General features: G+C 47.0%; 1 protein-coding gene across 1 annotated transcript; it reads right to left on the reverse strand.

The window, feature by feature from the left end:
* On the reverse strand, positions 1 to 21,161 carry gon4la (gon-4 like a). Its single transcript, XM_063898697.1, has 23 exons — positions 21,113 to 21,161; positions 20,128 to 20,347; positions 19,387 to 19,595; positions 16,794 to 16,868; positions 16,657 to 16,707; positions 16,522 to 16,575; positions 16,072 to 16,167; positions 15,877 to 15,969; positions 15,625 to 15,783; positions 14,578 to 14,785; positions 14,380 to 14,481; positions 12,469 to 12,509; positions 12,099 to 12,196; positions 11,798 to 12,023; positions 10,794 to 10,880; positions 10,497 to 10,671; positions 10,264 to 10,414; positions 9,873 to 10,020; positions 9,683 to 9,796; positions 8,999 to 9,519; positions 8,092 to 8,728; positions 7,365 to 7,508; positions 1 to 429 (listed from the first exon to the last, which is right to left on the reverse strand). The coding sequence occupies exons 2-23, from the start codon at positions 20,327 to 20,329 to the stop codon at positions 1 to 3; spliced, it is 4,020 nt and encodes a 1,339-aa protein (XP_063754767.1). The 5' UTR covers positions 20,330 to 20,347; positions 21,113 to 21,161.
* Between the last annotated feature and the right edge of the window lie 489 nt (positions 21,162 to 21,650).

Genomic DNA, 21,650 nt, shown 5'->3' on the forward strand with positions numbered 1-21,650 from the left:
TCAACAAAACAAACAACCCCAATCCTCCTCAGGACGCTCTGACTCCTCCCCCTCAGGTCGCCCTGACTCCTCCTCCTCCTCAGATCGCCCTGACCCCGCCTCCCCCTCAGGTCGCCATGACTCCTCCTCCTCAGGACGCTCTGACTCCTCCTCCTCAGATCGCCCTGACCCCGCCTCCCCCTCAGGTCGCCATGACTCCTCCTCCTCAGGACGCTCTGACTCCGCCTCCTCCTCAGGTCGCTCTGACTCCGCCTCCTCCTCAGGTCGCCCTGACTCCGCCTCCTCAGTTCGCTCATCTCTCTTCCTGTCCCCGTCCAGAGGTGGATTCTGGGAGTCTGTCTCTACGGGCGACGCCCGGCCGTGACGGCGTTGGAAGAACTCCCGGAACTCCTTGTGCAGGTCGGCATGACAACCCAGGAGGGAGGAGATCTGACAGCAGAACATTAGATTATTTTGAGCAAATTAAAAGTTTACTAAAATCAAATGAACTGCAGATGTGTACTGTTAGCCCGGAGCTCATACCTAATTAAACAATGATCACAAATGAGTGATTTAAGGTCGATTGCATTCCCTTAAAATGTAAGCATATAACACTGACGTGTGTTGGGAAAGCAATTTGTCAATAACTTCAAGTTAAGTAGCTTTACATGATCAAGTGTCAGTCATGTTCACAATGCATGATGGGAAAGAAAGGGATCTTTTAATGTGCCGCGAACACATTTCCAGCTCGCTGTAGTCGGACATAACCCCAAACGCCTGAATTGCGCCTGACTTGAACCTTACGCTTCCAAAGGAGGGAGAGGAGGGTGAGTGCTATTTAGCTAACAGGGCTTGGTTGAATTCTCGTACTTTTGGGTGTCACAGGGAGTATCAACTGGCGGGAACACGGTGTGGGCTTCCCCCGATTGTTAAGTAGGCTACTTGTTAGTGGAACATAAAATAGTCCGATTAGCTTCGGTGCTGTGCTCACATCACCCATTTGGTACCAGAGTAACTTTCGTAACAGCGTTGTGAAGCCAAACAGCGTCAATTCATACAGAAACACATTCACTTAAGGCCGGGGTAACCAACAGGTCGATCTTCAAAGCCTTCACTGTCGATCCCTAGCATTTTCACATCGTCTAAAAACACACAAGATGTTCCTGCTCTGGTTGGTTGTTTTAACAAGCTTCTTAGACCTAGCTCTGGCTTGTTGATTTGAATCACGCGTAGGTCATTTTACAAACTCCAATTGGTTATTTGATATGCTGAGGTCTATGCTGAGGCTGCATGCACCTTGAGAAAGTAGTAACTTTAAACTGTGCCAAGTTCTGCCAACCTTCACCAACAGTTAATATCGATATGGCTGAGGGTCCGGCAGAAAAGAAATCAAAAGCGTATTATTTCCACCCGGAATGGGAGCATGAATATCTTTTCACATCAGCAAAAGGGAAGACTATATGCCTCAAATGCCAACAGGCAGTAGCCTTGCCAAAACGTGGCAACCTGGAGCGGCATCATGCTAAATTCAAAGACTCGTATCCACTCAACAGCGCATTAAGATCAAAAAGAATTGATGAACTGAAAAGAGGACTTAAAGCACAGCAGTCGCTTTCACCCCTTAATACCAGAGCAGCAAACAAGTGTAGATGTAGACCTGCCAGTGAAGTTCATTTGTCTGTCATGTGGGTTTGCTGAGCCTTGTTTTGAGACTGACTTCTTTACTCACCTGCATACTGCACACTTAAAAGTAAACCATAAAGTCAGGTGCCCTTATAAAGACTGTAACTTCGAAAGTGGTGTCTACTCCAGTTTCAAAGCGCACAAGAGTAAAGTACATAAAGAACAAAACTGGAAGATGTTCAAATCAGAAATAATTGGTCAGAATTATGTAAATCCTAACAATGATGATCCAGCACAAGACCAAATGTCACACGCTGATGATATTGAGGAGTTAGAAGAGGTCAGTGAAGAAGCTAGTGAGCATGATCTGCGTGATTTAGAAAAACAGCTTGAGCACAACTTGGCGTTTCTACTGTTAAAAATGCAAGCTGTTCTACACATACCAGAGAGTGCTGTGCAGGAGGTAATACAACAGCTTTATGCTATCAATGAGTTGTCGGAGCCACTTATGCATAACCGAGTGAGTGCTGTTCTAAAGACATATCAAGCTGACATGGATGAAAGTGTGGTGAAAGAGATTTCCACTGCTGTGTCAGAAAGTAACATGATGACATTTTGTGCCAAAGATGGACCCTTAGGAACCGCCAAAAGAAGAGCAGCTTATGTACGCAGAGAGTTTCCACTTGTAAACCCCTTACAGTATGTTGTAGAGAAAGGCAAAACACCACTTGCATATGTCCCCATTCTCCCCATGCTCCAAAAAATCCTCAACAAACCGGATGTGTTGGAAAAAGACCATGTCCCACAAGAATATAGGTCATATGTAGATGAGCAGTACTTTAATGTAAACACTCTTCTTGCAAGTGATGAGTTCACGATTGCTCTTGGCCTGTACATTGATGACTTTGAAGTAGCTAATCTGCTAGGGACATCAAAGCTGAAACATAGAATGTGTGCAGTATACTGGGTCATTCTCAACATACCTGCAAAATACAGGTCAACACTCAGCTCAATCCAGCTTGCTCTTCCTTGCAATACCTCCACAGTGAAAGAGTGTGGTTATGCAAAGATCTTGCAACCTTTAATCTATGATCTAAAGGCATTGGAACAAGATGGTGTGTACCTGGAGAAACTAGAAATGTGAAAGGCACAGTCTTGTATGTTAGTGCTGATAATCTTGGTGCCCATTCTCTTGCAGGCTTCTTTGAGAGCTTCATTGTTGACAAGTTCTGCAGGTTCTGTTTGGCAAGCAGTAGCGACGCCAAAAAACACCAGGTGCGTTCTGGGTTCTTTCAGCACAGAGAACAAGTCTCCCATGATAGGCAGGTCCAGGAGGTGAGAGAGGACCCAGGCTTGAGTAGGACTTACGGTGTGAAAAGAGCATGTCCTTTAACAGAGAATCTCTTTCATGCAGCGACTGCTTACCCTCCTGACATCTTACATGATCTCTTGGAAGGCATTGTTCCAACGGAGGGGTGTCTGTGTCTTACAGATCTGATAGGCAACAAATATTTCGCGTTAGTGATGCTAAATCACGCCATCAGGTACTTTGATTACACATTTACTGACGGAACAGACAGACCTCAGATGATTGCAAAGGGATTTTCCGCCAAAGGGACCATTGGCGGAAATGGCCATGAGAATATGTGTCTGATAAGTCTCCTTCCTTTACTCATTGGTCACTGTGTCCCTGAGGGTGACAACACATGGGAAGTTCTCATGCTTCTCAAAGACATTGTAGAGTTAGCTGTGGCACCAAGGCACACTGAAGAGACACTGCATTTCCTGGACTGTAAGATAACTGAGCACCGACAGCTCCTGCAGTCCACATTTCCAGATTTTCGTTTTAAGACCAAAGCATCACTATGTGGATCATTATCCTCAGCTTGTAAGGAAATTCGGTCCCCTGACTGAGGTTTGGACAATGTGCTTCGAGGGGAAGCATAAATTCTTTAAAAAGGCGATTCGCAATGCTCAAAATTTCAAAATGTTGCCATGACACTTGCTACCAAACACCAGAGATCAGTGAGCTACCATCTTGACTGTAGCTCATATTTCAGACTATCGGTCGAGATGACAAAAGTTTCACCAGTTTTGCTTGCCTGTTTCCCTTTGAATGAGAGAAATCGCTGAGAACATCACAAAGCCAGGGCCAGTTCTTGATGCATCATCTATATGTAGAGATGGAATCAAGTATCATCCAGGCATGATTCTCTCTGCGGGCTCATGCTCAGGTCTCCCTGAATTTGCCCAGATTGAAAAGATTGTTACAGCTAACACAGAAATTCTGTTTGTCTGCCACAAAATGACAGCATGGTACAGTTAGCATTTGAGAGCTTACCACCTGCTCTATAACAGTGTCCCCTCTATGTCTCTGTTTAAGATGTCAGAGTTGAATGATGTCGTGCCATTATCTGTATATAGGTTACAAGGTGAACTCATGGTAACACTGAGGCGATATGTTATTTGCTAAATATCATCTTTTCCCAGATGGCTGCGCAACAGGGACTGACTATGCGAGTGATCATCTCTGATGGAGACATACGGAAGATGACATTTACGAAGCGACCCGACACGACACCCTTGAAGATTTAATTGGCTGGCTCCAAGACTCACTCCAAGCTGATTACAGCTTCGTCTTACAGTATCGAGATCCCAATTTTAACAACGAACTGTGTAACCGGACATATCTCGGAGCTTCCAGACAAGCCAACGATCAAAATCATCCCAACGATTTCACTTGTACCTGTCACTGCACCAACAGAAGCATGTAGTGATACAAGCAGCACGGCAGACACTGAAATCCTGTCCAACTCCTCTCTGGATAGAAGTTTGCAGTGGCCAGAAGAATTTGAAATCCCCAAATTTTCTGTGGATGTTGAGTACAGACTCCGTCAAGGTAACCTGTTGCATCTCAGGGATGGAACATATCTCAAAGGAGCTGAAGCATGACATCCTGGAGAAACTGGCTGAGAGGATCTATACATATGATGCCTACTCCTCAAAGCAACATTTTGAAGCTGTAGCAAAATCCTTAGTGCAATCACACCCATGTCTGAAAGAAGCAGGCTCATCATCTGGCTGGGATGGATGGAAGAACAGTCTGAAGTTCAAGATGGGTAACTACAGAAACAAAACGCGCCTCATCGGTCGACGTGAAGTCACTGTCAATGGTGGTAAACGGGGAAGGTTCACCACAGATGGTTTGCCTCCGCACAAGGACATCAAGAGGCCAAGGAAAGGCGAAATCAATTTCGTACCTGAGAATCCAGAGCGGATAGATGACTGCAACCTAGAAGCTTCTCGTCAGGTTCTGGTCAACGAGTTGATGAAGACGAAGCCTAATGGATCCCTTATTAAGGAGAAGATGGCCGTGACCTTTGCTCTTCGGAGAAAAGAAGTTGTTGAAGACAATCCTGAGATAAGCCAGATGGTACAAAGATGGCCAGCTCTTTTCACAGAAAGCCAGGTTTGTTCTGAGTCTTAACAAAAATGTCCTTTTGTGTTATATCCTCACACCTACTCATACATATCTGCTGTTATTGAGATACTACTGCAAGTGCACCGAGGCATCTTGAAAAATCTGATGGTGAAGCAAGCAAACGCTGTCTAAATAAAAAAGGCACTTATTTGTTTCGACAGTTTTACATGGTTTGTTCTCTTTTGTGTTTCAGGTTTATTGCGAGTTCGACAGAGTGGTGGGGAAATCTCAAGGATAACTTCTTGGATGCACTTGACCGTTTCTCTCCGAGCCTGAAGGACCTCTTTAGGAAGAAGAAGAGGGTCACTGGCCAATTTCTCTCTGAGCTTTCACGTCAAACAAAGGTGGGTTTGCTTAACATCTGTCTACCCAATCTCTTCCTCTCTCCTCGTTCCTCTTCTGTCCCTTTGACTTCCTTTCATCTCTTCTCTTCTCTCATTTGCTTTTCTCCTCTTGTCCTGTCAGTTTAATTTCATCTTCCATGTGTCATTGTTTCCTCTTTTCCTTTGTTCATTTTGCTATGCTCTCTTAATGAGTCTCCTATTCTATTCTCTCCTATCATGCCATCTCCTTTTGTCCTCTCCTTTACTTTAAAGTATATTTGCCATAAAGTAATTGCATAGAGTTTGTAGAACGTATTTGATGACTATATGACCATTCTTTGTTCCAGACCACTGAGCCAACAGACATCAGATGCCTTTGTGTTCGGGGACTGCCAATCATCTTGGGGGATGAGCCTTCTGCCTTCTTCAAGACCTGCACCATAAGTTACTTTAACCCTTGTTTCATGTTCACATTTAGCACCCTTTGGTAATGTTCGGGTCAAATTGAATTAATGAGGGTTTTAACTTACACAGTTCCTTTTACATATTGTCTTTAACTGATCCACCAACAATATCAATGAAATGATTCGCTTTTTAAATACTCTTTGCAAGCTCAAATGTAACAATGGAAGTGTCCGTGAAAATGTAATTTATGCAAGAACAAAATACCCTGATAAAAACTAGGTTCATGCTTTTCTAGGAGAAATGAAACGTTTTTTCATTGGTTATTATTTTGATCTTTGTCTTCTAATAATCAAAGCCCATTTAACAGCAATTGAAACACAAGAACCACACATCCAAAAGTGTTTGGCTGTGAAATATCTACAGATGATGAAACATCCATATAAAAGACATAAAACAGATACAAACGCAAAGCAAATATACACAGTTAACAGTCACTGCTCATAAAATGCAGTAAATTGAACAAAAATATCCTTATATTTGATTTTACTCTTTGAAAATGGAAATCGGGTCAACACTTTCCACTTTGTTCAGCAGGTGATGCTAAACCTTGGTAAAGTTGAGCTGGCACCAAAAATTCAGACTTTGAAAAATCAGCTGACATTGTGAAACGGGGTTCTGGAAAGTTGGCTACTGTTACATGTGGCTAGTATCTAGGCTTCAATACTGCATTTTGTTGTTGTTGCATGTTTGACCTGTTAAGCTTGTTGGCAGCAGCGTCAGAAGGAGAGTTCCAGTCATTTTTCAAAACATGACACACACTGATAGTTCAGCAGGCCTGTAATCAGTAACCTGTAACAGACGGGTCTGTTATTCTGAGGTATTGAATGTTATAGCGTTGCACCAATAAGTGCATTTGTTGTCAGCCCATTTCTGACAAAGGTGTGACTTTATCATCGGAGTGGATATTAAAAAATGTTCTTGCAAAAAACAAACTCAGATTTACGTTCACAAGAAAACAGGACACTCACTAGGACGATGGACGACACGTTGTTCTTGTGAACGTAAATCTGAGTTTGTTTGTTTTGTTGGGATAGGGTTTATAGACATCCCTATATATAGAGGTACTGATCCAAATGAAACAACTCCAGTTTTAATAAAAGGTCAAACTTTTTCTTTTTCTAGTTTTGTAGTGGACGGAATAGAAAACAGAAAGACGGAATGGTTCCTCTCTCAACTCAATCATCTAAGTTCAATAATGTGGCAAAGCGATTGATGTTACACAACATTTTAAGTAAAACCAACTTCACATGAAGTGAATCATTTAAGTTTAATTCACCCAAGTTTTCAGAATGCTTCACTTAAAAGAATAAGTGCTGGTTGCCTTAAAAATGTAAGTAAAATGAACTGACATGAAGTGGATTGTTCTTCAAATAACTATTTTGATTGACTCAAAATTCGTTACTTACATTTCTAAAAGCAACCCTTTTCCTCTATTTTTTTAAGTAGATTCAACTTATCCGGGTTTACAGTGTAGATCATTATATGTTGTTTACCTGCTCCATGTCTTCAGGTAAGGGAGCGGAGCTTCCCTGCAGCGCGGACACCACCTGCTGATAGGGGGCAGAGCCTTCTCCCAGGCCACGCCCCAATCTCTGTAGAAACCTCCGGCTTCGTTCAAACAGCTGCTGCTCCACCAGCTGGGAAACACCACAGAAGAAGAGAGGAGGCCGGTTTAACAGTGAGCTGCAGGAATGAGTCCTAAACCCTGACATGAGTCAGCATCATGAGTCCTAAACCCTGACATGAGTCAGCATCATGAGTCAGCATCATGAGTCCTAAACCCTGACATGAGTCAGCATCATGAGTCAGCATCATGAGTCAGCATCATGAGTCCTAAACCCTGACATGAGTCAGCATCATGAGTCCTAAACCCTGACATGAGTCAGCATCATGAGTCAGCATCATGAGTCCTAAACCCTGACATGAGTCAGCATCATGAGTCCTAAACCCTGACATGAGTCAGCATCATGAGTCAGCATCATGAGTCCTAAACCCTGACATGAGTCAGCATCATGAGTCCTAAACCCTGACATGAGTCAGCATCATGAGTCCTAAACCCTGACATGAGTCAGCATCATGAGTCAGCATCATGAGTCCTAAACCCTGACATGAGTCAGCATCATGAGTCCTAAACCCTGACCTAACACTGAATGTGTTTTTAGTAGTGGTCCTGAAAGAACGAGCTGAAGAGGGTTAACAAAACGTATAATGGTCTCTCACCAGTCCGCAGCTCCTCGCCTGTGATTGGCTCAAGAAGGCAGCAAAGTCTCTGAGCAGCTGAGGCCACGCCCCCAACACCCCACGCAGCTCGCCGTACAAACACACCGCCGAGGAGGGGGGGGAGAAACCATCCAACACCTGAAGCAGTCGCTCACAGAGGGGGGGGGAGGCCTGCAGCGCATCACACACCTGCACAGGAAGAACACACACACAGTAACACACACCTGCACAGGAAGAACACACAGTAACACACACCTGCACAGGAAGAACACACACACAGTAACACACACCTGCACAGGAAGAACACACAGTAACACACACCTGCACAGGAAGAACACACACAGTAACACACACCTGCACAGGAAGAACACACAGTAACACACACCTGCACAGGAAGAACACACAGTAACACACACCTGCACAGGAAGAACACACAGTAACACACACCTGCACAGGAAGAACACACACAGTAACACACACCTGCACAGGAAGAACACACAGTAACACACACCTGCACAGGAAGAACACACAGTAACACACACCTGCACAGGAAGAACACACAGTAACACACACCTGCACAGGAAGAACACACAGTTGAAAAATAATCAGTGCTGTTATTAAAACAGGAGGTCTCACTCTGAGCAGATAATCCTCAGCAAACACCTCGTCAGAACGCTGGAGATCCTCTTCACCCTACACACACACACACACACACACACACACACACACACACACACACACACACACACACACACACACACACACACACACACACACACACACACACACACACACACACACACACACACACACACACACACACACACACACACACACACACACACACACACACACACACACACACACACACACACACACACACACACACACACACACACATTTCTACAGGCCATAATACTCATCCATTCTGGTGAGGAATAATAAAGGGGTCAGACCTGCAGGTGGGGGGGGGGGGGGAGGCTCTGGAGACGTCACTTCCTGTTCAGTGTCGGACTCAGACAGCATCAGCAGGACGTCACTTTCCTCCTCTTCCTCCTCGCTGTCCGTCCTGATGACATCATCGCCCTCCTCGTCCTGTGAGGGGGCGGGGCCTGCAGGAGGGGGCGGGGCCAAGTCCCTCAGGCTGCAGAGCGTCTGATAGTGGCATCTGATTCGCTCTCTGGTCGGCATGGAGAGGGTGGAGGAAGGGGGCGGGGAGGAGGGTGGAAGCCGGGGTGGTTGCTGCCTCACGAAGCCGATGCGCCTGAAGAGGAGGTGTTTGGGGAGGTGTTGGGGGTAGCGGGTACCAGGGGGGAAGCTGTAGGTCATGTGAAGCCCTCCTGACCTGCGGGGGGGCGGGGACTTGGGGGCAGAGCCTGGAGGTCTGTTATAGTCTCTGATGGGGGGGTAGAGGACAGGGAGGCTTCTCTGTGGGGGGGGGACACACACGACATTAATACATCTTTACTGTAGTAAGGTAAATGACATCACAGACCAGCTGTGCCCCCCCCCCCACATGCTACATCACATCACAGCCCAGCTGTGCCCTCCCCCACATGCTACACCACACTGATAGCAGGGTGTTTCCTACCAGCAGCCACAGGGGCATGCGCTTCTCCTCCTTCTCCACAGGGGGGCACTCTGCAGGGTGCCCCCCCCGACAGGGCTGCAGCATCGGCCACAACAAATGCTGATACCTGAAGGCCTGCACAGACAAACACACACACATGAATCCAGTGTTCTCCCACATTAGCTCATACTGTTAGCATGTAGCTCGTTACCTTGACGATGTTGTCGGGGGCCCCCGGCCGGCAGCACTGCAGGATCCTCCTCCTCACCTGAACCAGAGTCTTCCTCAGCAGGAACTGAGACACCAGCTTCGGGGGGTCACATGACCCTTCCATGTTCCTGAGGCCCAGCACCAGCAGGCTGACACACACACACACACACACACACACACACACACACACACACACACACACACACACACACACACACACACACACACACACACACACACACACACACACACACACACACACACACACACACACACACACACACACACACACACACACACACACACACACACACACACACACACACACTTTTTAAAATCACCAGTTGGGTATCTACTGATGTATCGTTGTGTGTGTGTGTGTGTGTTAGTACCAGTCCTCGGCTTCAGTGAAGGCAGCCGTCCTGCGGGGGCAGTAGAGAGCAGGGTCCAGGCTGGCGCAGGGCAGTAGCTCGGGGTAGAGGAAGACAGGGCGTGTTGCAAAGATCCAGGCGAGTTGAGCCGGCAGCACGGGGAAACAGCGCACTGCACACACACGTTTACTTATTGGTACATAGGTACGTGTTTGTGTATTGACTGATGGACTGCGTGTTGGGGCTGCACTCACTGTAGCCCCTGGCGTCCGGCTGCTTCTCCTGCAGCAAAGTCACCGGGGTGTTAGCAGCCTCCTGCAGCAGCTGCAGCGCCCCCCGCAGGTTGGAGGCTCTGAAGACGCTGCAGAAAGACGGACGTCCTGCAGACAGAAGCAGCTCGCCTCGCTGAGCCAGCAGCTCCAGCTCCAACTGACACACACAGGAACTCATTACTATCTACACAACTTCAGATGTTGTTACCCAACAGGGAGAACCTCTCACCTGCAGTGTGTGTGTGTGTGTGTCTGTGTGTGAGTGTGTGCGTGTCTCACCAGGAAGTGTCTGCAGGTATCGGCCTCGCTCTGCAGCAGGGGGACAGGTGAGCTCAGCAGCTGGATCTGGGTCAGCAGCTGCACATGCTGAGGGTTTATCAGGACAGGTATTAATGTGTAATCTGATTGTAGACAACAGTACAGAGCAACCAGTACAGAGTTATTATCAGAACCATCAGAACCAGATTTAAAGGCTGCTGGGCTGAGACCCTATGGAAACACGTACGGTGTCCCAGAGGGGTCAGACTGATCTCATCTCCCTGCTGCTGAGGGTCATTTAAAGAGCCAAACACCACCTCAGACCTGTTATTTACTGGAGCCAAGACGCTTCAGTGTACTTATACACACACTGTATTATGTTCTCCGTGTACTACACCATATATGTACTCAATAATATTTTGTACATATAAAGTATTTGTACACATATTAATTAATATGAACATATAAAGTATATAATGTACCAATATTACAGTTATATATGTACTCATATTAAAGTATATATATGTACTCATATTAAGTTATATATTACACAATTAAAGTATATATATGTACACATATTAAAGTATATATATGTACACATATTAAAGTATATATATGTACTACATATATAAGTATATATATGTACACATATTAAAGTATATATATGTACCATATTAAAGTATATATATGTACTCATATTAAAGTATATATATGTACACATATTAAAGTATATATATGTACTCATATTAAAGTATATATATGTACACATATTAAAGTATATATATGTACACATATTAAAGTATATATATGTACACATATTAAAGTATATATATGTACACATATTAAAGTATATATATGTACCATATTACAGTATATATATGTACTCATATTAAGTATATATATGTACACATATTAAAGTATATATATGTACTCATATTAAAGTATATATATGTACACATATTAAAGTATATATATGTACACAGAGTACATTAAAGTACATATTACAGTAGATAATGTGTGTGTACCTGTGTGAGCTGCTGCTGCAGGCGGCTCCTCTGCTGCACGCTCAGCTTCAGTGTGTGCGGCTCTGTGCAGTGTGTGTGTGTGCCACTGTGTGTGCCACTGTGTGTGTCGCAGTGTGTGTGTGCGTGCAGGCCGAGCTGCCTCTTCTTCCGGATCAGAGCCAGCTGCTGCTTCACCGTACGCAGCTCTGTGATTGGTCGGTCCTCCTGCTCGCCGTCAGCTGACCCTCTGAAAATGAATAATGATGACTAATGGATGAAAGAAAGGAATATAACATAAATACATGAATGAAGTGTTGCTCACGTGTTGTGCTGCTCCTCAGGTGTGTGTGTGTGAACAGGCCCCTCCTCTTCCTCGTGGCCTTCGTCTTCCACTTCCTGTCCGGCCAGGTCCTCTTTCAACTGACACCCAAGCATCTGTTATTATCTGGCTCAGTGAAGCTGTACTCATGTTTAATGTCTCTGAACGTCTCCAGCTGTCTCTGCTGATAAACAACGCTTCGATACTTCTTTGAATCCATGTGTTCCAGGTATTTGAGGTGCTTAGAACATCAGGAGGAACCCTGGAGAACCCTTTCACTAGACCAAAGAATGATCATCATCTGAACACCAGCACAGGCTAGCAGTTTCCCTCTGATCCCACTGTTTATGCTAAGCTATGCTAAGCGACTCACCGTTTCAAACAGCTCCTCCATCAGCTCGTTCACCTCCTTCTCTGCACGACACAGAACACACATCACAGTTCCTGTCAAACACACTGCAGCTGAGGAAAAATACTGTGTGTGAGTGTGTGTGCATGTGTGTGTGTGCGTGTGTGCTTGTGTGAATGTGTGCATGAGTCAGTGTGTGTGTGTGTGTGTGTGTGTGTGTGTGTGTGTGTGTGTGTGTGTGTGTGTGTGTGTGTGTGTGTGTGTGTGCGTGTGTGTGTGTGTGTGTGTGTGTGCGTGTGTGTGTGTGTGTGTCAGGGATGGAAATTAGCAGACGCCATATGCTGGCGGGTATATCGTGTCACTTTAGCAGCCACTGTGGCGGGTAATACTTTTCAGTCTTATCCATCGAATTCTCCTATCATACATGGGTCATAGCATGAGAGCTGCGCTTTCCACAACCATACAGTCAGAGCCGGTCAAATGATGTGCTTCTGATTGGACTGAAGCGGCGTGAGAATGACACTCCGACTCCTTATCCACAATTATTACTCTGTGCTTAAATCAAAGTAGGCTAATCAGTGGAGCTATTTGTTGTGGAGAGATAAAGGATGTTGCAGGAGGCTACCTAAACCTGCGGCCATCACAGGATAGCTGCTAGTTGAAACCAAACATGTCACCGGGGTGAAAAGACCCGCAGAGGAGAGTGTACTGGGGGATAGTAGACCTACCACCGAAAAAAAGGCTAAGTGCTTTTTTAATGAGAGATGGCGAACAACAGAACGCGACAGAAGGCTGGTGCACGAGGAAACGAGCCAGACCATGTACTGCTCAGCCTGTCGTCAGTACGCATCGGACGCTCACAGGTCAAACAACTTCATCTGCCAGCATCCACAGCAGACTGTGAAAGAGGCTTCAGATGAAACTGGTCAAGAGTGACTGGAGGTCTCGGCTATCAAAAACAAGCCTCTGTGACCTACTGGTCGTCCAGCTGTCTAGCCCTCCTATAGAACACTTTGACCCCAACCCTGCTGTTCAGCTGTGGCATCAGGACAGCATCCAGTCCAGAAGACCAGACTTCATGGAGGGGAGGAGGAAAACTAAAGAGTGTGCCTCTGATACCTCAGAATTTGATTCTGATGAGGAGTGACTGTCTACAGAATGTCTCTGGCTTGATTGTGTGACTGTTTGTGCAACATGGGCCTTCCTTTTATGTTGTTTGTCATATGCAGTTATGTAACATTTGGAACTGGGACATTGAGGTTGACAGGATTGTTCTGTACTGTTGTGTGGACTCAGGGTTTAACATGCTGAACTGTGGGGACTTCTCTGAACGTTTCCTCGCTGATGTTTTGGAGATCCTTTTCTATGAAGCATCTGGGATGGTTTGATGCACTGTCTATGCCTATGGGTTGTATTTGTAATGGTTGCAGGTGGCTTGTGCTTGTGTTGTCTGTGACTGAAAGTGTTAACCTTCTTTTGAGGAAATAGGAACATTTATGGAGTTTAACGGCACAGTGTTTCCCAGAATAAACATTACCTACCATGGCAGATACTTGTGTATTGTTCATCATATGCAGTAAGACTGTAACGTTTGCAACTCAGTTCCTTGGTAGCACTGATTGTATAATCAATTCTGATGAAAAACCAGTTGGTAGGCCGACTGATGAGGACTAAATAATATCCCTATTATATTTATATAGATATATCACTCATAAAAAGTGGCTGGTACATTTTAGAATCCACCAGCCACAGTGGCAACAAAGTTCATTTCAATCTCTGGTGTGTGTGTGTGTGTGTGTGTGTGTGTGTGTGTGTGTGTGTGTGTATGTGTGTCAGTTTGTGTGTGTCAGTGTTTGTGTGTGTGTCAGTGTTTGTGTGTGTGTGTGTGTGTGTGTGTGTGTGTGTGTGCGTGTGCGTGCGTGTATGTGGGCTCACTGGTGATGCGGACGGCCTTGTCGTCACGGTAATCCTCCACGTCGGGCTCATCGATGTCGGACAGGAAGTTGTACTCGGGGTCGTCCTCGTCATCACACTCCTCTGAGAGAGACAGCTGTTATTGGACTGCATACCACAGACCATACTCACACAGGAAGTAAGGAAACGCCGACTTAGGGTTCAGGAGTCATTCCTGACCTTCGTTCTCCATGTCTGATGTCATCAGGCCTCTCAGCCAATCAGTCCACTCTCTGTCCTCGGGGGCGGAGCTGCAGTCATACATGTCTGGCGTGATGTCGGGCGCTCGGAGCTCCGCCTCCAGCCGGCCCAGCGGGACGTCCCGGAGAGTTCGCTTCGACCGCGTCCGGCACGCCATCAGACCCGAGCCCTCGGCTTCGGCCAGGGTCTGGACCCAGAGGAGAAGGGCTTTATTACGTGTATTCTCTCTATGTTTAATAAATCACAGAGGTGTGTTTGATGTTTAATAGCTGGTTACTACAAACTGGACTGGTCTGATAACTCTGCTGCTCTCTACAAGAAGGGACAGAGCAGACTCTGTCTGCTGAGGAGACGGAGGTCTTTAGGGGGGACGGGGGCACTCCTTCAGACCTTCTTTGACTCTGTGGGGGCATCAGCCATCTTCTGTGGCCTGCTGGGGCTGCAGCATCTGAGCTGCTGACAGGAAGAGACTGAAGAGACTGATAAGGAAGGCTCTGTCCTGGGGAGTCGTCTGGACCCTGTGGAGGTGGTGGGAGACAGGAGAATGGCAGCCAAGCTGTCCTCCCTGCTGGACAATGTGTCCCACCCCCTCCAGGTCCCCCTGTCTGCACTGTGCAGCTCCTTCAGCAACAGGCTGCTGACCCCGCGGTGTCTCAGTGAGAGATACCGCAGGTCCTTCCTTCCTGCAGCGGTCACACTCTATAACCACCATGGCCCCCGGTAGACCCCCCCACATATAACAACACTGACTATAACACCCCCTGTTGTGTTAATAACTGTGCAATACATATCTGGCTGCTATACTCAGAATGGTTTCTGAGGTCTATCTTTGTGTATTTTGTAAATTGTGCTCTTCTATATATTTTGTGTATCTCGAGTGTAATAACATGAAGCTGTCTGTGGCTCTTTCTGCTGTGCAAATGAGAAGATCCCCTCTGTGGGACGAAAAAAGGGATTCTGATTCTCTCTGTGTTTAATAAAATACAGAGGTGTGTTTGATGTCAGAGGTGAAGGGTCGGTCTGGACCTGGAAGGGCTCCATGCAGACGGCCAGCTCCTCTTCCACAGCGTGAAGCTTCTCCAGGAACAAGCTGTCGGTCACTCTGGGGGGGGGCACTCTGGGAGGAGGGGGAGGGCCCATCGACACAGACGCTCCCCTCCGACATCGGGAGCGGCTCCGAGAAACCTGGTGGGGGGGGGGGCACGTCTTACATCACATACCTCCACAGAGCTCACGGCCTCATCAGCATATTCTAAGCAGCTGTAGGCAGACCGGTACCTGCCAGGGGCTGCAGCTCTCCTCCTCCCCCCGACTCAGACGGCTTCCTCTGGGAGAAGAGGCCGTGCTCTCCATGTCGCTCTCCAGGAGCGTCTGCCCGCGCACACGCACACACACACACGCACACACACACACGCACATTAGCAGAGAGCCTCAGTATAAGCAGAGCAGCAGCCAATCAGCTGTGAGCCTCACGTCCTCTGCGGTCTCGTCTTCCTCCTCTTCATCAGGACGGTACTCCTCATCAGAGGAGTCTTCCTCCGCTAGCTGGATGTCCACGAACTGAGGAGCCTGTAGACACAATATCCAAACCATGAGGATACACTCCACTGAGGGCCTGAACGCATCACTGTGACCCTAAGCAGCTCTCTTCCTCTGCTAGCAGCTAACAGATAGCAGCTAGCAGCTAACAGCCAGCCAGCAGCTAACAGCCAGCCAGCAGCTAACAGCCAGCAGCTAACAGCCAGCAGCTAACAGCCAGCAGCTAACAGCCAGCAGCTAACAGCCAGCAGCTAACAGCCAGCAGCTAACAGCCAGCAGCTAACAGCCAGCAGGTAACAGCCAGCAGCTAACAGCCAGCAGGTAACAGCCAGCAGGTAACGCTAGCTCTGCTACAGAGATGGACCTGACAGGAAGTGAGCTCACCTTGTTGATGTCGCTGGTCTTCTTAATGGGAGAGAGGTTCCAGGCTGGGATCACCTGAGAGGAGATCAGGTGAGACATGACATCATGCTCACCTCATGTATGTTTTATTGACTTCTGTAAGGGGGGGGGTCTCACCACTCCTTTCTCCACCACTTCTTTAAACTTGGCCCGGGTCATCTTGGGTTCCTGCAGGAAATAGAGACACGTGATGAAGCTCTGCAGGGCATCAAAGATCAATGAGGGCCAGGGTTCTGATAGGACGGCAGACTCACAAAGGCGGGGATAGCCTCGGTGTCGTTGATGGCAGCTTTCATCATGGCCACCACGTGCTCGTTAGTGATCACTTCCTGAGGGTCACACACACACACCCATTAAGGTTCTGCACAATGTTCTAACAGTTCTGATGATCAGTCAAATTCAAGTCAAAGTCCACTTTATTGTCAAAGTCTCCACATGTGTTGTACATACAGAACATTGGAATACTGCTTCTGGCAGTCCCACAGTGAAATAAAAAAGAACATCTAACATAAAAAGATAAGAGCCTAGAAAAAAAGGGGGGGTAAAGAAAGGGGGGTAAGGTACAAACAAACCTAAGTAATATATACATATGTTAGACACCATCAACACAGTGTGACGGTGGTGCAGGTGGGTCTTTAGGGCAAAGTACATTTTCAGTAGCAGCGGAGAATAGAAGGTGACTGGTGCTGGATGAGGGACGGGTGTGTGAGGGAGGGGGATTCATGTCCTGCTACATTTCCATTGAGGCTGTGGGGAAAGGTGGGTGGGACGGAGGGCGGAGAGGTCAGGGGAGAGATGGGAGCGGGGGTAGAGGGAGATGAGAGAGAGAGAGGGAGGGGGAGAGAGACGGAGGGACGGAGAGAGGGGGAGCGAGAAGAGAGAGGGAGGGATGGAGGACAGAGAGACAGAGGATTGAGGGAGGGACGGAGGATAGAGAGAGAGCGAGAGATGGAGGATAGAGAGAGAGCGAGAGATGGATGGAGAGAGGGAGAGTGAGAGATGGAGGATAGAGAGAGAGCGAGAGATGGAGGATAGAGAGAGAGCGAGAGATGGAGGGAGAGAGGGAGAGCGAGAGATGGAGGATAGAGAGAGAGCGAGAGAGAGAGAGCGAGAGATGGAGGATAGAGAGAGAGCGAGAGATGGAGGATAGAGAGAGCGAGAGAGAGAGAGCGAGAGATGGAGGATAGAGAGCGAGAGATGGAGGATAGAGAGAGCGCGAGAGAGAGAGAGCGAGAGATGGAGGGAGAGAGGGAGAGCGAGAGATGGAGGATAGAGAGAGAGCGAGAGAGAGAGAGCGAGAGATGGAGGATAGAGAGAGAGCGAGAGATGGAGGATAGAGAGAGAGCGAGAGATGGAGGATAGAGAGAGCGAGAGATGGAGGATAGAGAGAGAGCGAGAGATGGAGGGAGAGAGGGAGAGCGAGAGATGGAGGATAGAGAGAGAGCGAGAGATGGAGGATAGAGAGAGAGCGAGAGATGGAGGGAGAGAGGGAGAGTGAGAGATGGAGGATAGAGAGAGAGCGAGAGATGGAGGATAGAGAGAGAGCGAGAGATGGAGGATAGAGAGAGAGCGAGAGATGGAGGATAGAGAGAGAGCGAGAGATGGAGGATAGAGAGAGAGCCAGAGATGGAGGATAGAGAGAGAGCGAGAGATGGAGGGAGAGAGGGAGCGAGAGATGGAGGATAGAGAGAGAGCGAGAGTGGGAGGGAGGGAGAGATGGAGGATAGAGAGAGAGCGAGAGAGGGAGCGAGAGAGAGAGAGCGAGAGATGGAGGATAGAGAGAGAGCGAGAGATGGAGGAGAGAGGGAGCGAGAGATGGAGGATAGAGAGAGAGCGAGAGTGGGAGGGAGGGAGAGAGTTCAGCATCCTGATGATCTGATGTTCTAACAGTTCTGATGGTTCTAATGTTCTAACAGTTCTGATGGTTCTGATGGTTCTGATGTTCTGATGGTTCTAATGTTCTAACAGTTCTGATGGTTCTGATGTTCTAACAGTTCTGATGGTTCTGATGTTCTGATGGTTCTAATGTTCTAACAGTTCTGATGGTTCTAATGTTCTGATGGTTCTAATGTTCTGATGGTTCTAATGTTCTAACACTTCTGATGGTTCTAATGTTCCGATGGTTCTAATGTTATAACAGTTCTAATGGTTCTGATGTTCTGATAGTTCTAATGGTTCTAATGTTCTAACAGTTCTGATGGTTCTAATGTTCTGATGGTTCTAATGTTCTAACACTTCTGATGGTTCTGATGGTTCTAATGTTCTAACAGTCTGATGGTTCTGATGTTCTAACAGTTCTGATGGTTCTGATGTTCTAACAGTTCTGATGGTTCTGATGTTCTAACAGTTCTGATGGTTCTAATGCTCTGACAGTTCTGATGGTTCTAATGCTCTGATGGTTCTGATTTTCTAACAGTTCTGATGGTTCTGATGTTCTAACAGTTCTGATTTTCTAACAGTTCTGATGGATCTGATGTTCTAACAGTTCTGATGTTCTAACAGTTCTGATGGTTCTGATGTTCTAACAGTTCTGATGGTTCTGATGTTCTAACAGTTCTGATGGATCTGATGTTCTAACAGTTCTGATGGTTCTGATGTTCTAACAGTTCTGATGGTTCTGATGTTCTAACAGTTCTGATGGATCTGATGTTCTAACAGTTCTGATGGTTCTAATGCTCTGATGGTTCTGATGTTCTAACAGTTCTGATGGTTCTGATGTTCTAACAGTTCTGATGGTTCTAATGCTCTGATGGTTCTGATGGTTCTAATGCTCTGATGGTTCTGATATTCTAACAGCTCTGATGGTTCTGATGTTCTAACAGTTCTGATGGTCCTGGCTCTACTCACATGGATGATGTTCCTGACGTTCACGGTGGTCAGGTTGTGCTGTTTGGATTTGGTCTCAAGTGATTGGTCGAGCTGCCTGTCGATCTCCACAGGCTCCTCCTCCTCGCTCTCTGAAGCCCCGCCCCTGTCCTCTTCCTCCTCAGTCTGTTTCTTCTTCCTCTTCTTCACTGACTTCCTCCTCACTGCCTTCACCTCCACCGGACTCTCCTCTGAGGAGACAGAATCACTGTGTGTGAATATGTGTGTTCGTGTGTGTGTGTGTGTGTGAGTGAGTGTGTGTGTGTGTGAGTGAGTGTGTGTGTGAGTGAGTGGGAGTGTGTGTGTGTGAGTGTGTGTGTGTGTGAGTGAGTGGGAGTGTGTGTGTGTGAGTGTGTGTGAAAATGAGTGAGTGAGTGAGTGTGTGTGTGTGGGAGTGTAAGTGAGTGTGTATATATATATATATACGTTTGGGAGTGAGAGAGAGAGAGAGTGTGTGGGCGAGTGAGGGAGTGAGTGAGTGAGTGAGTGAGTGAGTGAGTGAGTGGGTGTGAGAGTGAGTGAGTGAGTGTGAGAGTGGGTGTGAGAGTGAGTGAGTGAGTGTGTGTGAGTGAGAGAGTGGGTGTGAGAGTGAGTGAGTGAGTGAGTGAGTGAGTGAGTGAGTGAGTGAGTGAGTGAGTGAGTGGGTGTGAGAGTGAGTGAGTGTGTGTGAGTGAGAGAGTGGGTGTGAGAGTGAGTGAGTGAGTGAGTGAGTGAGTGAGTTACCCATGGTGATGATGAGGCTGGAGTCCGTGGTGTCCTCCTCCACCAGCAGGTATCCCTCCTCTTCCATCTCCCCCTCCCCCCCTCTTGCAGCTGGAGACTGCTGCAAAGCATCATGGGAGCAGGGTGGCGCTCTGAGGCTGCGGGTGGAGGGGCCTTGGGGTTTGGACGGGCTGAGTCTAAGGCGTTTTCGGACCAGGTTCATGGTGGAGAAACATGACCTCTGAAACACAGGGACCAGATCCTTACTGGGTCACACAGGGACCAGTTCCTTACTGGGTCAGGCTCTTACAGTGCTGTTAGGGTTGAGTTTAATAAATAGCTAATGTTACTGCTCTCATCTCCACTCCACTGAAACCTGTTTCCATCCAACACTATCAGCAGGTGGTTGTTGTTGATGTTATTATGATACCACATACAGAACGTGAATACAGTCCGTGATCTGCTCTCTGTGAGGGGTTAGGGGTCTTAGAGGAATCAGCTCTGGTTTAAAAAAGTTACTATGATTCAATTATTTAAATATTAGCAGTTAGCTTCTGTTAGCCTAAAGATAGCTTCTTCCCATTAGCAGTTAGCTTCTGTTAGCCTAAAGATAGCTTCTTCCCATTAGCAGTTAGCTCCTGTTAGCTCCTCAGCGGTAGCTTAGATTGAAGTGACTGATTCGGATCGATAACTTCCAGGGAGTGAAACTATACGCACCCTCCGTCTCAAAGACCCAGACCGAGGCAACAATGCCAAACACAGTGAAGACGAGGACCTGTCTTCGGGCCCCTGACTCACAGAGTCCAGTCAGTTAACGGTGTTGTTCATTAAACCACACAACTTATCCGCTCCATAACCCGGATCCTCTGACCGGTCTGAGGCTCCTACAGCCAAAATGCTAACCCCTCCGCCAGTAACAGGCGGTTCTCCCTCTGACAGCCCGGTACTGGATGTTTAACCCGGTGTAAATGTGTAAAGGTTTAAAGCAGAAACAGCAGAAACTTACCGCCACAACAACCTGACGCTAAGCGTAACACTACCGGCTGTGAGTCATTTACGTCACCGGAACAGCGGCAAAAAGGACGGATTTGATTGGTAAGCACACTTGTCATTCTGTTGTGTTTCTCCAACAGTGGTTCTTAAAATCTGAGCAAAAAACATTAAATGTTAAATGTGTTCCAAAAATATCTAATTGATGATGTATTGGTGCCAACTGACCCCACCCCAGAGGGGTGATAAAGAGGTGTAATTATCATGAAAGGATGTAAGGCTCCGCTGTACAGGTCCCGTCATTATCTGACACATCTGGAATAAAAGTCTGACTCACTTCTGTGTTCTTACATATTTAACTCCCACATACCAGTTTAAATGACAAACTCATTATACAGGGAGGTAAATCTACCCACCACCACTCATAAGGAGCTTATTGAGAGTCCTCTGCCTTCAGGTAGTGACTCAGATAAGGTATTCCTGGGTATATTCAAAGTAATGTTGGTGAAAGCTGTGTGGCTCTCCGATCATGGTTCTTCTTCAGGTGGTTCTAC

This window comes from Eleginops maclovinus, chromosome 13, assembly GCF_036324505.1.
Source record: "Eleginops maclovinus isolate JMC-PN-2008 ecotype Puerto Natales chromosome 13, JC_Emac_rtc_rv5, whole genome shotgun sequence".
NCBI lineage: Eukaryota > Metazoa > Chordata > Actinopteri > Perciformes > Eleginopidae > Eleginops > Eleginops maclovinus.